The sequence below is a fragment of the Cebus imitator genome, unplaced genomic scaffold (assembly GCF_001604975.1).
Source record: "Cebus imitator isolate Cc_AM_T3 unplaced genomic scaffold, Cebus_imitator-1.0 Scaffold427, whole genome shotgun sequence".
Lineage (NCBI taxonomy): Eukaryota > Metazoa > Chordata > Mammalia > Primates > Cebidae > Cebus > Cebus imitator.
The window spans coordinates 1,262,665-1,279,231 of record NW_016107742.1 but is presented as its reverse complement, the minus strand read 5'-3'; the positions used below and the strand labels follow the sequence as shown (position 1 = coordinate 1,279,231).

The 16,567-nt window shown below is 56.6% G+C and overlaps 1 protein-coding gene across 1 annotated transcript in view; it reads left to right on the top strand.

Annotated features, from left to right (window-relative positions):
* INSRR (insulin receptor related receptor) overlaps positions 1-15,982 on the top strand; it is a 19,559-nt gene extending 3,577 nt beyond the window's left edge. The window contains exons 2-22 of the mRNA XM_017510044.2: positions 1,898-2,449; positions 4,006-4,309; positions 4,409-4,551; positions 4,764-4,908; positions 6,670-6,884; positions 7,079-7,205; positions 9,362-9,600; positions 9,990-10,157; positions 10,293-10,488; positions 10,677-10,718; positions 10,794-11,014; positions 11,245-11,381; positions 11,463-11,625; positions 11,796-11,901; positions 12,574-12,626; positions 12,831-13,060; positions 13,554-13,664; positions 13,804-13,963; positions 14,270-14,399; positions 14,537-14,671; positions 14,959-15,982. Of these exons, the coding sequence (XP_017365533.1) occupies positions 1,898-2,449; positions 4,006-4,309; positions 4,409-4,551; positions 4,764-4,908; positions 6,670-6,884; positions 7,079-7,205; positions 9,362-9,600; positions 9,990-10,157; positions 10,293-10,488; positions 10,677-10,718; positions 10,794-11,014; positions 11,245-11,381; positions 11,463-11,625; positions 11,796-11,901; positions 12,574-12,626; positions 12,831-13,060; positions 13,554-13,664; positions 13,804-13,963; positions 14,270-14,399; positions 14,537-14,671; positions 14,959-15,202 (3,821 nt within the window). The 3' untranslated portion in view covers positions 15,203-15,982. The remainder of the gene's footprint in view (positions 1-1,897; positions 2,450-4,005; positions 4,310-4,408; positions 4,552-4,763; positions 4,909-6,669; positions 6,885-7,078; positions 7,206-9,361; positions 9,601-9,989; positions 10,158-10,292; positions 10,489-10,676; positions 10,719-10,793; positions 11,015-11,244; positions 11,382-11,462; positions 11,626-11,795; positions 11,902-12,573; positions 12,627-12,830; positions 13,061-13,553; positions 13,665-13,803; positions 13,964-14,269; positions 14,400-14,536; positions 14,672-14,958) is intronic.
* The last annotated feature ends 585 nt before the right edge of the window (positions 15,983-16,567 follow it).

The following is a 16,567-nucleotide window of genomic DNA, read 5'->3' as shown; positions in this document are numbered from 1 at the left end:
AAAAAAAAAAAAAAAAAAAAAGAATTATAGAGGAAAATAAAGCAGAAGGGGGAGTAGAGACTACCACAATTTTATTTTATTTAGTTTATTATTATTATTTTAGACATTGAGTCTCACTCTGTCGCCCAGGCTGGAGTGCAGTGGTGTGATCACGGCTCACTGCAGCCTTGACCTCCTGGGCTCAAGTGATCCTCCCACCTTAACCTCCTGAGTACCTGAGACTATAGACATGTACCACCACACCTGGCTAATTTTTGTAGAGAGGGGGTTTCACCATGTTGGCCAAGCTGGTCTCGAACTCCTGGGCTCAAGCAATCTTCCCTCCTCAGCCTCCCACAGTGCTGGGATTACAGGTGTAAAAAGTCCATTTTAAACAGGATGGTCAAGCCGGGCGTGGTGGCTCATGCCTGTAATCCCAGAACTTTGGGAGGCCGAGGTGGGCGGATCATTTGAGGTCAGGAGTTCAAGGCCACCCGGCTCTCGTCTCTACTAAAACTGCAAAAACATGGTAAAACCTCATCTCTACTAAAAATGCAAAAAATAGCCAGGTGTGGTGGTGGGCACCTGTAATCCCAGCTACTCTGGAGGCTGAAGCAGGAGAATAGCTTGAACCTGGGAGATGGAGGCTGCAGTGAGCTGCGATTGTGCCACTGCACTCCAACCTGGGCAACAGAGTGAGACTCCATCTCAAACAAACAAACAAACAACAAATAAATAAATTAAATGAATAAAGTTGGATGGTGAGAGAAGGCCTCATTGAGAAAGGAACATTAGGCCAGACTTAAAGAGGTGAGCAAGCCATGTAGAGGGAGGAGGGTTCTGGCCAGAAGGATCAGGACAAAGACCCCAAGGCGGAGCTTTGCTGGCTTGTTTAAAGGATAGCGAAGAAGTCAATGAGGCTGAAGAAGATAAAGAGGATGAAGTCAGAGAGGTTACAGGGGCTGAAATCATACAGGGCCCTGTAGGCTCTGGTAAGATCAAGAGAGATGGAAGTCACGGGGTCGTAAGCAGAGGAGAAGCGCGATCCATCTGTGTTTTGAGATCACTCCGGCTGCAGCGCAGAGAATGGCCCATAGGACAAAGGTGGCATTGGGGAGACAGTCTGGGAGGCTATTACTGTAAATCCAGGGGAAGATGATGGTGGAAGCTGTGACGGTGTTGACAAGCAGTTCAGATTCTGTGTGTGTGTGGTGTGTGTGTGTGTGTGTGTGTGTGTGTGTGTGTGTATGTGTATTTATTTTTATTTTTTGAGACGGAAGACAGAGTCTCACTCTCTCACCCAGGCTGGAGTGCAATGGCGTGATCTCAGCTCACTGCAACCTCCACCTCCCAGGTTCAAGTGATTCTCCTGCCTCAGCCACCTGAGTAGCTGGGACTACAGGCGCACACCACCACACCCAGCTAATTTTTGTATTATTAGTAGAGACAGGGTTTTACCATGTTGACCAGGCTAGTCTCCAGCTTCTGACCTTATGATCTGACCACCTTGACCTCCAAAAGTGCTGGGATTACAGGGGTGGGCCACCACGCCCCGCCATTTCTGGATACATTTTAAAGATAAACCCACAGGATGCAGAAGGTAAAAAAGAAAGGCATTAAGGATGACTTTAGGTTGGGACCCTGACTGCAGGAACATTGCTATTAACAAGGAAGGGGAAATGGGCTTGGGAGAGAAGGTCAGGAGTTCATTTCTGCCTGTGTGGCTCATCTGGTAGAGACCCCACAGGCTGCAGGTGAGCCCTCCAGGGCCCAGGGCGGAGCCCACCCACACCCAGAGAAGAGCCTGGCTCCTCACTCATTGTCCAACTGCCAGCATGCTCCCCTCCAAAGCTGCCAGGGCTGGACGGGGAACTTGGCCTAGGCTGTACTCACCACTGCATGCCATGTGTGCCCACAGTGTGCCCCAGCCTGGACATTCGCTCAGAGGCGGCAGAGCTTCGTCGGCTGGAGAACTGCAGCGTGGTAGAGGGCCACCTGCAGATCCTGCTCATGTTCACAGCCACCGGGGAGGACTTCCGGGGCCTCAGCTTCCCTCGCCTCACCCAGGTCACCGACTACCTGCTGCTCTTCCGTGTCTACGGACTGGAGAGCCTGCGCGACCTCTTCCCCAACCTAGCCGTCATCCGCGGGACGCGCCTCTTCCTGGGCTACGCACTGGTCATCTTTGAGATGCCGCATCTGCGTGATGTAGGACTGCCTGCGCTTGGGGCCGTGCTGCGTGGGGCTGTGCGTGTGGAGAAGAACCAGGAGCTCTGCCACCTCTCCACCATTGACTGGGGACTGCTGCAGCCAGCACCTGGCGCCAACCACATCGTGGGCAACAAGCTGGGCGAGGAGTGTGCTGACGTGTGCCCTGGTGTGCTGGGTGCTGCTGGCCAGCCCTGCGCCAAGACCACCTTCAGCGGGCACACTGACTACAGATGCTGGACCTCCAGCCACTGCCAGAGAGGTGGGCACTGGCATACAATATTGACTACAGGGATCAGAAAGAGCAGGGGCACTTGGGGCTGGGTGGCCACAGGGTGTTTTGGGTCGGTACTTTCAGCTGCCACTGATTTTAATCCTCACTCATCCTACGAGGCAGGTAAGGAAACTAAGGCTCAGAAAAGTTAAATAAGCAGTGTGGCATAAGACAGCCAAGGGGAAGGCTCAAGACGGCTCATGGGGTAGGTGAAGGACAGGTTCAATGCAGGCATGGGGGAGAAAGAGTAGGCACAGAGAGGAGGCAGCACAAGAAGCAGTGTGGGTCAGTGGCTACATCCAAAGCCAGAGGGCCTGGGTTCAAGTCTCAGCTCTGCTACTTACCGGCTGCATTCACCTAGTGTCTCTGTGCCAGTTTCCTGAGCTGTAAAAGGACCACTGGGTGGCATGAGGAATGAGTTATTCTACAAAGCGTCAGAGCAGTGCCCAGGTCATGGTAGCAGTTCTCTGTTCCTAATCAGAGTGGCTGCAGCCTAGTGATCCAGGGTCACCTGGCAGTACTGTAATGGGAGGTTGAGGTTGGGGGTGAGCGGGAGAAGAAGGGAGGAGGCGGTCGATGAAGAACTGAGCAGGTGAGAGCAAAGATGTGAGGTGGGCCCTTTAGGACGATGCTCGGAGAGGAAAGAGGCAGTAGAGAAAGGTGGAAGGAGAAAACAGAGGGATGGCTGCAGGAAGAGGAAGTGAAAAGTTATAGAAAAGGCGAGGAAGACCTTTCAGAGGTGGGGAGCAGATCTGGGGTCTCCCAGCCTGGGGGTCTTTTCCACTCAGCTCCTGGAGGTCAGCTCCTCTCACCCCCAGTGCCTCAGCAGCTGGGCAGGTGGGAGAGTAACCAGATCCCCGCTGTAGAGCTGCGCCCCACCTCCCTCATGCCTCCCTGTTGGCTGTAAACACAGCTGCTGGCATCTTCTCATGTACAGTGTCAACACGACCTGGCTGACCTCCACCCCGCAGATCGTTCCCACAGCCAGCCAGCTGCCACTATGCAGTTTTTAGGCAATTGGGCCTCCAACCCCAAACCCTTCCACTGCTGCTTGGAGCCACCTCTTGTCCAGGTCAGGGAGCTGAATCGGGAGGCGGCACAGGCAGGAGCATGGGTAAAACGACGGATGTCGGCCCCTCCCTGCACACACTCCCAGGCCCCTGGGCCTAGCTGCTCAGGAGAGGCTGGCTGGCTCACCTTGGCACCATGCCCAGCCATGATCTGGGCGCCAGGCCTAGACAGGACAGACAGGACAGCAGGCTGGAGAGCAACAACCCTGATGGACAAGGTCACTGCTCTGTCCTGAGCTCTGACACCCCTGACTAGGCACTGTGGGAGGTGGGGAGCCACAGACAGGGCCACAGGCCTTGTCCTTAAGAATCCCATCAGAGGGAAACAGAGTCGGCAGCCAGAGTCACCTGAATGGGAGGGACCTGGGTACAGATTGAGTGTCATCCCAAGAGAAACGGGGTGGGGCCAGCATTGGAAGGGCAGCCAGGACTGAGGGGGCATGGCCAAGGTCTAACACACCACTCTGCCCACAGTGTGCCCTTGCCCCCATGGGCTGGCTTGCACAGCGGGGGGCGAATGCTGCCACACCGAATGCCTGGGGGGCTGCAGCCGGCCAGAAGACCCTCGTGCCTGTGTAGCTTGCCGCCACCTCTACTTTCAGGGTGCCTGCCTGTGGGCCTGCCCTCCAGGTACCTACCAATATGAGTCCTGGCGCTGTGTCACAGCTGAGCGCTGTGCCAGCCTGCGCTCTGTGCCCGGCCGCGCCTCCACCTTCGGCATACACCAGGGCCGTTGCCTGGCCCAGTGCCCTTCTGGCTTCACCCGTAATAGCAGCAGGTGAGTGTAGAGAGGGTGGGGGGCACCCCGGGAGCAGTGAGGAGGCCTGAGGAGGCCCAAGCTGGTCCAAGGCTCAGGACATCCGCTTGCTCCTGCTAGCATATTCTGCCACAAATGCGAGGGGCTGTGCCCTAAAGAGTGCAAGGTAGGCACCAAGACCATCGACTCCATCCAGGCGGCACAGGATCTGGTGGGCTGCACGCATGTGGAGGGAAGCCTCATCCTCAACCTTCGCCAGGGCTGTCAGTACCTACTCTGGGGTCACACACCTCCTCCTGGCCATACCCTTCCTCCCAGGCACACCCTTACAAGGGGCTCAACTAAGCACCACTTTCCATCATCCTGGGTTCCAGCCCTGAGGGCCTACCTCCCCGAGCCCCCCATTCAGCCCCCTTGCCCCACAGACCCATCACCTTCTCTGCTCCTGCTCCAGCCCTGTCTTCCCCATCCCTAGACAACCTGGAGCCGCAGCTGCAGCACAGCCTGGGGCTGGTAGAGACCATTACTGGCTTCCTCAAAATCAAGCACTCCTTTGCCCTCGTGTCCCTGGGCTTTTTCAAGAACCTCAAGCTAATCCGAGGAGACGCCATGGTAGATGGGTAAGGGTCAGGCCTCTGGCCAGCTCCTTCTATTACACCCCTTCCTCCAACACTCGCAGAACAGTGGTGAAGAGAATGGGCTCTGGAACCAATTGTTCTACTCACTAGCCATGTGACTCTGAGTAGGTTACTTAAATTCTCTGGTCTTCAGTTTTCTCATCTGTAAAATGGGGCTGATATAACATTACTTACTTTGTAGGGCTGTTTCGAATATTACTCAAGTTGTTATGTGTAACGCACATCAAACAATGCCTGGAACACAGTGTACACAATATAAATTACAGTCACATGTGACTCTATAAGGGTTGGCTATAATTGTTATCATCTGGTCCTGTCAACTGCAGAGCAAGACTGCCTGGGTTTAAAACCCATTCCTATCACCTGCCAGTCAAGGACAACCTGTAATGTAGGCAGGATTTTTCAAAATAAAAAGAATGTTTTAAATTACCATCCAGGCTGAGCATGGTGGCTCACGCCTGTAATCCCAGCACTTTGGGAGGCCATGGCAGGAGTATCACATGTGGTCAGGAGTTTGAGACCAGCCTGGCCAACATGGAGAAATCCCATCTCTACTAAAAATACAAAAATTAGCCAGGTGTGGTCGTGGGCACCTATAGTCCCAGCTACTCAGGAGACTGAGGCAGGAGAATCGCTTCAACCTGGGAGACAGAGGTTACAATGAGCTGAGATTGCGCCACTGCACACCAGCCTGGGCAACAGACATCTCAAAAAATAAATAAATAAATAACCATCCAGGCCAGATGCAGTGGTTCACACCTGTAATCCTAGCACTTTGGCAGGCCAAGGTGGGAGGATCACTTGAGCCCAGGAGTTAGAGACCAGCCTGAGCAACATGGTGAACCCTGTCTCTACAAAAAATACAAAATTAGCCAACCATGATGGCAGGTGCCTGTAGTCCTCAACTACTCAGGAGGGTGAGGCAGGAGGATCACCTGAGCCCAGGAGGTCAAGGTGGCAGTGGGCCGCAATTGTGCCACTGGGTGACAGAGTGAGAAAAAAAAAAAAATTGCCATCCAGTCTAGTGGCTCCCTGTGGCTTCTCATGTCTCCAGACACATTGCGTGTGCCCAGGGGTGTCCACACCCCAGCTGGAGAGGAATGGCCCAGGCTAAGTACCACTCCTCCTTGTGTTTCCAAAGCCTTCGGAGTCTGGAACATAGCATGTGCTCAGTTTAAAGAGAGTCAAGGGTTAGCCGGATGTGGTGGCTCAAGCTTGTAATCCTATCACTTTGGGAGGCAGAGGCAGGCGATCACGAGGTCAGGAGTTCAAGACCAGCCTGTCCAATTGGTGAAAACCCATTTCTACTAAAAAATACAAAAATTAGCCAGGCATAGGTGGCGCATGCCTGTAGTCCCAGCTACTCGGGAGGCTGAGGCAGGAAAATCGCTTGAACCAGGAGGCGGAGGTTGCAGCGAGCCAAGATCGTGCCACTGCACTCCAGCTTGGGCAACAGAGTGAGACTCCTTCTCAAAAAAGAAAGAGAGAATCGAGGGATGGGGGCAGGGAAGCTGCAGGCCCCATTTCACTAATGAGGAAAACCAAAAGAGGGGGTGACTTGGCAGACATCACACTCCTGGTCATGGCACAGAGTGGTTGTGCACGAATGCCCCCAGTGTGCTGGGTGTGAGCCAGCCCCTCCCTGGGCCCAGCAAAACCCCTCCAGGAGGAACCCATAAGCCACCCCCTTCCCACCCCCTACCCCCACCTCCCCGCAGAGCAAGGTCCCCTGGCCTCCCCCAGGAACTACACTCTCTACGTGCTGGACAACCAGAACCTACAGCAGCTAGGGTCCTGGGTGGCCGCGGGGCTCACCATCCCCGTGGGCAAGATCTACTTCGCCTTCAACCCGCGCCTCTGCTTGGAGCACATCTACCGACTGGAGGAGGTGACGGGCACGCGAGGTCGGCAGAACAAGGCTGAGATCAACCCCCGCACCAACGGAGACCGCGCCGCCTGTGAGACCCCAACCCCAGAGCGGTGGACTCGAGGCCACACACTAGACACGCGCACCCGGGGGGAGGGGGGCTCGAGGGGGGCAGTCTGAAAAGTTCTCTTCAGAGATCTCACTGGGAATGGGATGCCGCGGGGTCGGGGTGGGCGCTCAAGCAGCTGGCAGGAGCGGTTGAAAGCAGGCCCCTCGCCCCACCAGGCCAGACTCGCACCCTGCGCTTCGTGTCCAACGTGACGGAGGCAGACCGCATTCTACTACGCTGGGAGCGCTACGAGCCACTGGAGGCCCGCGACCTGCTCAGCTTCATAGTGTACTACAAGGAGTCGTGAGTGCCGGGGGCGGGGCCGGGGCCGGCGCGGGGGCGGGGCCGGCGCGGGGGGCGGGGCCGGAACCGGAGGATGCCAATTTCTTCGGGACCACAGACTGGTAGTTGAGGGAGGAGCTCAGCGAGGCTACGAAGACCCGGGAAGACAGGACTCCCAAGTTGTATTCCGTGGTAGGGCCCACGTCTGGCTCTCTCCCCTCACCTTCTTCATGCCTCCGTGCCTCGGTTTCCCCTCACCAAGTGAAATGGAGAAGACAGGGCTTCTAAGAGCCCAGGAGAGCCATCCTGCTGGCAAGGCTTGGATAATTAAACTTCACTTCACTATGCTAATGTTCTCCACTGACCACATGCTCCTGCCCCCAAAGCAGCGGTTTGGGGAGCGCCCACTAATTTGGCCAGTTTTATGAGCAGCTCTGCCAGCGTTTCATTTAAGCCTTAGGAAGGGAGGGAGCAGAGATCTCCTGATCTCTTTTTTTTGGAGAGAGTCAACTGACCCTAGCAGTAGGGATAGTGGTTAGACCACAGGAAGGACTTCTCCAAAAACATGGCTGGGAATCAAAAGGAGACATCCTTAGAGGAGGGAAATGGATTCCGGTGCAGGCTGGGAGGGCAGGAGTAAGGAGCATGCCCTCTCTTTGGTAGATATTATAGAAGATGGGGGCCACCTGGCTTGGAAGCATTTCCTGTGAATTAAAATGGAGAAGACTGAGCCGACCACTGGCTCAGGGTCTAGCTTGGGAAGAGAGAGGAAGTCAGTGGTAGGAAATCCACTCAAATGGTCAGTTGCTCTCCTCGGCCTCAGTGGTAGGTGAAGGTCTCTAGCATGGGCAGCTCGAGAGTTTGTTAAATACAGATTCCTGGGCCTCACCCCCACTGATTCTGATTCAGTTAATTCTGAGCGGGGCCCAAGAATCTGCATGTCTAATAAGCTCCTAGGAGATGCTGAAGCTGCTGGTTCATGGACTGTACTCTAAGGAGCACAGGCATGACTGCAATGTGAATCTCCCCCAGGACCCCAGCTTGTTCAGTCTGCGACCTGCACAACTATACACAGCCATCTCTGGGCTCAAAGGGCAGAGAACCTTGGGGTTCCTTCAGGCAGCTTCCCTAACATCACTGCCTTGCAGCGTGGCTGCAGCTATGCTCCCTCAGAGACACACACTGCCGATCCTGCGCAATCCTGACTCCAAACAGACCCAGACCTGCTCAGTGTGTCATGCCTCACAGGACACCTGCTCCCATGACACCCACTATGAGCCCTGCACTCCCAACCTGCTTCCGGACTATCCTGCATATAGGTCCCAACAAAGGCAGGCACTCCCAGCGAGGCCACAAGGTCCTCCACTGCCACCCAATTTGAGCTCCCTCAAGTTTTGTCCCCGGCTCAACATGAATTCCACCACCCACTTCCTCATCCAAAGAAACAAATACCATGAACTTCGATGTGATGTTCCATTGTCTCCCATGCTATTGCCCATGTGGGACCCGCCTTCATCTCCCCCAGTGAGCCCTCTTCTACCCCTAAAGCCAGTGATGCCTCCCCAAGCCCTGCCCCCAAACTGGCCTTCAGACAGCCAGCACTAGTGGCCTCTGGCCCCAGTTAATTTCCCTGTGGCAGTGGGTCTTGGCCTTTTAGGCTCATGGACATGTTTGAGAACCTGCTGAAGGCTCGGAACCCTCTCTCTAGAAAAACACACATGCACAAAACTTTGCCTATAGTTCGGGAGGCTCATAAACCTCCAAAGTCAATTCAAGTGCCTAAGTGAAGACACTGGGAAGGGAGCAGTCTCCTGGTCCTGGTTCCAGGCAATTACACTTAGGGGGATTAGAATAACCTCATTGCTTGCTGTTGCTAGGAAACGAGACTCTTTCACACACATTTTCTAGTTTTATTTATGCAATGCAAGATTTTTTGAATATTCGTTGAAACCAGAGCTCAATATTCCCTGCTAAGGATGAGGAGATACATCATTACAAATTTCACTGATGACACAGATATCACAGGGTCCCCCACAGGTCTAACAGGTGGCTGGAGTCATGGCTTTGCCCTCATATGTACTGGAAGGACAATGACAGTCCTGGGGTCATTGTGGGGGCGGTGCCAGAACTTGTGGGTGGGGTTGAACAACCCCTCGGCTCTGGGGATGGGTGTTCAGCCCATTCCAGAATGCCACAGAGCACGTGGGTCCAGATGCCTGTGGAACGCAGAGCTGGAACCTGCTGGATGTGGAGCTGCCCCTAAGCCGCACCCAGGAGCCAGGGGTGACCCTAGGCCCCCTCAAGCCCTGGACACAGTATGCAGTGTTTGTGCGGGCCATCACGCTGACCACTGCTGAGGACAGCCCCCATCAAGGAGCCCAGAGTCCTATCGTCTATCTCAGAACGCTGCCTGCAGGTAGGCATTTGGAGGATGCAAGAGTCAGATGCCTGCATCCATAAGAACAGGGGAGCACAGGCACCAGAAATAGAGAAGCCAGGACACTGAACACCTGACCCGCAGAGGCTGGGAGGCCAGGTGCTTGAGTCCTAGAAAGAAGAAGGGGCATTTGGCTAGGTCCTTTCGGGGCTGGGGTTGGGACAGTGCAGGGTTAATAGCTGAGCGAACTGAAGGGCCTATGGCAAATAATGGGGGACAGAAACACTGAGTTCTAGGAAGGCGGGGTTGAGGATTGCCTATTCTTCGGGAGAAGAGGGCTTTTGGACCCCAGAGAGAGGGGCTCATTACTAGATAGTATTCAGAAGGAAGACCCACAACTCCTAATTGCATCCTCCTGGCACTCCTAGCTCCCACGGTGCCCCAAGACGTCATCTCCACATCCAACTCCTCCTCCCACCTCCTGGTGCGCTGGAAGCCACCGACCCAGCGCAATGGAAACCTCACCTACTACCTGGTGCTGTGGCAGCGGCTGGCAGAGGACAGCGACCTCTACCTCAATGACTACTGCCACCGCGGTGCGCAGGGACCACGCGCAGGCCAGCCGCGAGGCGGGTGGGGAAGTGGGGATGGAGGCGCAGGGCCGTGGCAGGTGGGGGATCAGGGGCGGGTAGACCGCCTGTCTTACTAGCGTCTTCCCGCCGCGGTGCCAGGCTTGCGGCTGCCCACCAGCAACAATGACCCGCGCTTCGACCGCGAAGACGGGGATCCTGAGGCCGAGATGGAGTCCGGCTGCTGCCCCTGCCAGCACCCACCTCCTGGTCAGGTTCTGCCCGCGCTGGAAGCACAAGAGGCCTCGTTCCAGAAGAAGTTTGAAAACTTTCTACACAATGCGATCACCATCCCCAAGTGCGAGGAGCGCGTGGCCTGGGCGGGTCTGATGGGTTGGGCCTTGCGGGAAGGGTGGGGCTTGTGGGCGGGGCCTCCCTCGTGTGGGCGGGGCCAAGGTCGTGGGTGGATTTGGAGGCGGTGCACGCTGCAGAGGGCACAGGGATGCATCGGGACAGGCCTGATAGGGCTACCTCTGGCCTCCCCAGATCCCCTTGGAAGGTGACGTCCATCAACAAGAGCCCCCAAAGGTGAGCAGGGCTGGGGCCGGTGCTCAAGGCCGTTGCTCCTGGGGCTGGGCCTTGGCTCTGACTCGCTCTCCCCAGGGACTCAGGGCGGCACCGCCGAGCAGCTGGGCCCCTCCAGCTGGGGGGCAACAGCTCGGATTTCGGGATCCAAGAGGACAAGGTGCCCCGTGAGCGAGCGGTGCTGAGCGGCCTGCGCCACTTCACGGAATACCGAATCGACATCCATGCCTGCAACCACGCGGCGCACACCGTGGGCTGCAGCGCCGCCACCTTCGTCTTCGCGCGCACCATGCCCCACAGTAGGTGACCCCCACACACCTTCTACCCTCATCACCGACCCCAAGGACCCTGTGCAAGCGTTTGGGGTTTGACCTCCCGCTAACCCCAGACCCTCACTTTGCTCACCCCTCTCAGTTCCCATAATCCCAAAGCTTCCCCCACCTCCCAGCTCAGCCCAGTTGAGCTTGGGTTTGAACATAAGGTGAGAGAAACCACTTTTGGCCCCGCTGCTGGATGCCCCCTCCCGCAGGAGAGGCTGATGCTATTCCAGGAAAGGTGGCCTGGGAGGCCTCCAGCAAAAGCAGTGTCCTCCTGCGCTGGCTCGAGCCACCAGACCCCAACGGACTCATCCTCAAGTACGAAATCAAGTACCGCCGCTCGGGCGAGGTAGGTGCCCATGGGACCCCATCCCGGCCCCGTTTTATGCCTACATCCCCTTCCCAGCCAGCTGTTCTGCATTACTCTCAGGAGGCCACAGTGCTGTGTGTGTCCCGTCTTCGATATGCGAAGTTTGGGGGTGTCCACCTGGCCCTGCTGCCCCCTGGAAACTACTCTGCCAGGGTTCGGGCAACCTCACTGGCTGGCAATGGCTCTTGGACAGACAGCGTTGCCTTCTACATCCCTGGCCCAGGTATACACAGCCTCTGTCCCAGACCTGTATCACCGAAGAGCCCCACCTGGTCCCCAGCCCAGCACGGCCCCTCCCCCGCATTCCTCTCCATCCTTACCTCCCAGCATGGAAAGATAAGCATGGTCTTTCCTTTAACTTCTACATCTTTGACCCTGCCCTCTGACCGCCAGAGGAGGAGGACGCTGGGGGGCTGCATGTCCTCCTCACTGCCACCCCCGTGGGGCTCACGCTGCTCATCGTTCTTGCTGCCCTTGGTTTCTTCTATGGCAAGAAGAGGTGATGACAAGTCCCACCCATCCTCACCCCCTTTTCTCCCGGAGCCCTCATCATAAGGTCTGTGCAGTCAAAGGGAAGTAGATAAGTCAGCAGAAAGAGGGGTCTTCCTTACAGGCAGTAACTCTTCCCCTGGGGTGGCACAGAGGAAACATACCCCTCAGCTAGGGTGACCAACTCATCCTGGTTAGCCTGGGACTTTGCTGGTTTTATCAGTAAAAGTTCCATATCCTGGGAAACCCCTCAGTCCAGCCACACTGGGATTGTTGGTCACCACACTCTCAGCCCAAGCTGAGAAATAATAAAGCTGGTCCCTTATTAGGAGGAGAGGCAGGAGGCCTGGGGATGTGTTCCAGAATGCCTGATGTCAGATGCTTCCAGGGCTGACTGCAAGAGAAACATGGGCCTGGACCTTGATTAGCTGGGCTATAGGGACTAGCTGAGGGGGTAGAAGCCCCTCTACTCTTGTATGCTCCCTATTCCCTGACAAATCCCAGGAATAGGGCCAAGGCCAGCTTCGAGGATACTTAGGGCTCCCCAGGAGTCACCCTGACCAAGGCTGGGGGTGTGGTCCGTAGCTTCCCTCCTCCTTGAAATGTCCTTCTTCCTTCTTCTGATGTTGCTCATTCCTTCCTGAGAACCCTTCCAGCCTGACCCCCTCACCTCCTGTTGCAGAAACAGAACCCTGTATGCTTCTGTGAATCCGGAGTACTTCAGCGCCTCTGATAGTAGGTCTGGGAGTGGGTAGACAGGTGGTGTAGGAAAGGGAGATAGGAGAGGAGGAGAGGCAGACTTCCAGGAGACCTTCTTGCAGAAGGTAGCCTTGGGACCAGAGCCCTTCAGAAGAGGAGAAGATAAGTTGGGGGGCAGACAGATGAGAGGTGTGGCAGACAGCAGCATCCTCGCCTTGTGCCCCCTCCACCTCCTGGCAGTGTACATCCCTGATGAGTGGGAAGTGCCTCGGGAGCAGATCTCCATAATCCGGGAACTGGGCCAGGGCTCTTTTGGGATGGTATATGAGGGGCTGGCACGAGGACTTGAGGCTGGAGAGGAGCCCACGCCCGTGGCCCTGAAGACGGTGAATGAGCTGGCCAGCCCAAGGGAACGCATTGAGTTCCTCAAGGAAGCTTCTGTCATGAAGGCCTTCAAGTGTCACCATGTGGTAAGGGAGAATCAGGAGCATTGTCAGAGTCTTAATTAGTGTAAAGGTCATGTGGTAAGAAAGAAAGGGTCAGAGATGAAGTTAGGGCGCCATTAAGGTCAAGACTGGGATGAGGTTAGGATCCTAACTGGGGTGAAGGTCGTGGTTAGGGTTAGAGTCAAATAGGGTCATAGTAGGGCCCTGGTAGAGTCATGGCTAGGGCTGAGATCAGTCGTAGTTAGGGATCAATATTGAGCGTCCAGATCATTATCAGAGTCCTGATTGGGCTCAAGGCCAAAGTTGGGCCAAGTTCATGATTGTGATGATCATCAGCTATGATGAAGGTCATGGGTTAGGGTCAGGGGCATTGTTAGGTCAGGAGTCAGGTTATAGTCATGGTTGGGGTTAGGGTCAGGTTTGGTGTCTGAGTCAAACTGTGGTCATAGCAGATCAGTCTTTTGGCCAAATGGGTCAAGGGGAGCTAGGGGGTCTCCTAGCCCTTTGTCTGTCCCAGGTGCGTCTCCTGGGTGTGGTGTCTCAGGGCCAGCCAACTCTGGTGATCATGGAGTTAATGACCCGTGGGGACCTCAAGAGCCATCTTCGATCTTTGCGGCCTGAGGCAGAGGTAGGGACCAAGAAGACCCTGATCCCAGGGTCTGGGGAGTGAGAGAAGAATTGGGCATGGTGTGGGGGGCAGGGGCCAGTTCTGGACAAGAGACCAGCCTCTGGGCTCCTTCCTCACCAGCCCCTAACCTTGACTCTAGAACAACCCTGGGCTCCCGCAGCCAGCATTGAGGGAGATGATCCAGATGGCTGGTGAGATTGCAGATGGCATGGCCTACCTTGCCGCCAACAAGTTTGTGCACCGAGACCTCGCAGCCCGCAACTGCATGGTGTCCCAGGACTTCACCGTCAAGATCGGGGGTACGGAGGGTACCAGGGCAGCCTGGAAAGTAGAGAGACTCCCCTACACTAGGCATCAGGAGACCCACTGCCCTGGCCCTGACAGCCTGTGAGACCTTTGGCAAGTCATGCCCACCCTGGATCTGTCTCTCCTCCAAGGGCAGAGGAGTTTGGATGGGATGAGCTCTGAGGTCTGTTGAGCCCCTACTTTCCAGTGTTCTTGGTGACTCTGGAGGGTGAGAAGATTGGGAGAGGTATCCCAGGGGCAGAAGCTAGTGTGTGGCTCTGATGCCCCACACCTCCTCCACCCTCTCCCTCACTTTCCAGACTTCGGGATGACTCGGGACGTGTATGAGACAGACTATTACCGCAAGGGTGGGAAGGGGCTGCTGCCCGTGCGCTGGATGGCCCCCGAGTCCCTCAAAGATGGGATCTTCACCACCCACTCGGATGTCTGGTGGGGCCGAGATGGAGCAAAGGGCTCCAGGGATGTGGAGGCGGGATCTGGGGAGGGGCCTGGAACACCCCCCTCCCTCGGAGTGCACCGAGCAGCATGAAGGGTGCTGGGCTCAGGCGCTCCTGCATGCCCTCCAGGTCCTTCGGCGTGGTACTCTGGGAGATTGTGACCCTGGCTGAACAACCCTACCAGGGCCTGTCCAACGAGCAGGTGCTCAAGTTCGTCATGGATGGCGGGGTCCTGGAGGATCTGGAAGGCTGTCCCCTTCAACTGTGAGTCACCTCCCCTCCCCCCTCATCATCACTGCTCTAAGTACAACCCTCCCCCACCCGCCCGCATGATTCTGGCTCACCTCCTTTGATGCTTCGACACCCACTGATCCTCAGCTATCAGCCTCACCCCTCCCTGTCCCAAACCCCCACAACTCCCATTTAACCCCCTCACTCTCCCAGGCATAATGCCCCACGACCCCCACTTCCACCAACTGACTCTCAGTGCAGGAGGCTGAGTGTGGCAGGGGCTCCAGGATGTCTCTGACCCTGCTCCCCACACCCACCAGGCAGGAGCTGATGAGCCGCTGCTGGCAGCCAAACCCGCGCCTGCGCCCAGCTTTCACGCACATTCTGGACAGCATACAGGAGGAGCTGCTGCCCTCCTTCCGCCACCTCTCCTTCTACTACAGCCCGGAGTGCCGGGGTGGCCGGGGCTCCCTGCCTCCCGTGGATGCAGAGCCTGACTCCTCACCCACCCCAAGAGCGGCTTCCTCAGACTGCAGCCCTCAAAATGGGGGTCCAGGGCACTGAGGGGCACCCCATTCCCTGGCTGACTGGCCTCCCATGGGCAGAGAGGAAGGGACCCGACCTCTGTGGCTGAGATGTCTAGATGTTCGCCCCCACGCAGACAGGGCGGGGGGGGCGCCGAGGGTTGGGGAGAGAACAGGAGCAGGGAAGGCTGTAGGGCGGCAGAGTGGTCTCACCATAGGAGTTTCTCAGACTCTGAGTCCCTGGGGGAAAGCAAGCAGGGTCACAGCAGGAGGAGTGGAGATCGGGCCAGGGACGGATGTCCTGCCCTCAGTCAAGGGACCCTGCTCAGACTAGGAAGCGGGGCCTGCCCAGCCTAGAGGTCCTGCCCCTCCGTTTGGAGCCTCCTGTGGACAGGTAGGGGCATCAACATGTCTGAGATCAGACGAGCAATCAGAAGCAGGCCTGGGATGCTCTCCCTGCATTTGTGGGAGGCAGGGTTGGGGGGCCCCATGGCCGCCTTGCTTGCCACTGCTTTTCACCTCCTCCCCTCGGCCCCACCGACCAGGTGTTGTGGGGAGAAGCCCGGGGCCTGGGGAGTGGTTCCCAGCCTGCCCGCCCTCACCTCCTCCTCTCCTCTTGCCCCACCTAGGGCCCCCCAAGCTTGGTGCATCCCTTGGAGGACAGTCGCCCCTTCTCCAGTCCCTCCCCTCAATGATTCGACCTGAATGCTTAAGGCTTTAAGAGCCTCATCTTCCCCCCTCCCCTCACCCTCGCCCAGCCCCGCCCCCAGTGCCTGCCTCTCTTGGGAAGACTGAAGAAGGCACAATAAATGCTGAGGCCTGTTTGTACCCTGGTCCCAGGCAGCCCATTATCTCTCCATCTACATGGTGTTAACACTGGATGAACTTCCTCTCTCCCTCCTCTGGGACTCGAGGTGGTGACCCTAAGGCAGAGACACAGTATAAATACGCTGCTGTCAAACAGCACCTCCATGAGGACCCGAGCAGCCAGGGTTGCCATGGCAGTGAGGCAGGACAATCTTGCTATTATCTCCCACTCAGGACCAGAAGTGGCTGAGCCCGGCAGGGAACCTTTGTGTCTAGCCTCCAAGCAGAACCAGCCAGGCCCCGACACCTCATCTTAATTACAGCCCTTGTTATGTCTGTTATATAGGTCCACTGGGTGGGTATTTTCTGGAGTGTCATAGGACAGACTTTAAGTGGGCAGACATGGGGCAGGGAAGAGGCCCTGATGACATCACCTGTTCATGCCAGATGCCCCCCCCCACCCAAGCCAGGGGACACACAGCAGAGCAGGGTCCGTGTGTCTGGCACCCTGTGGTTATCCTGGGGGGCCAGAATCTCAGTGTTTGTCCTGCATGTAGAGACGCCTTTGAGGCATGTGGACGTCGCACAGGAGAGTCAG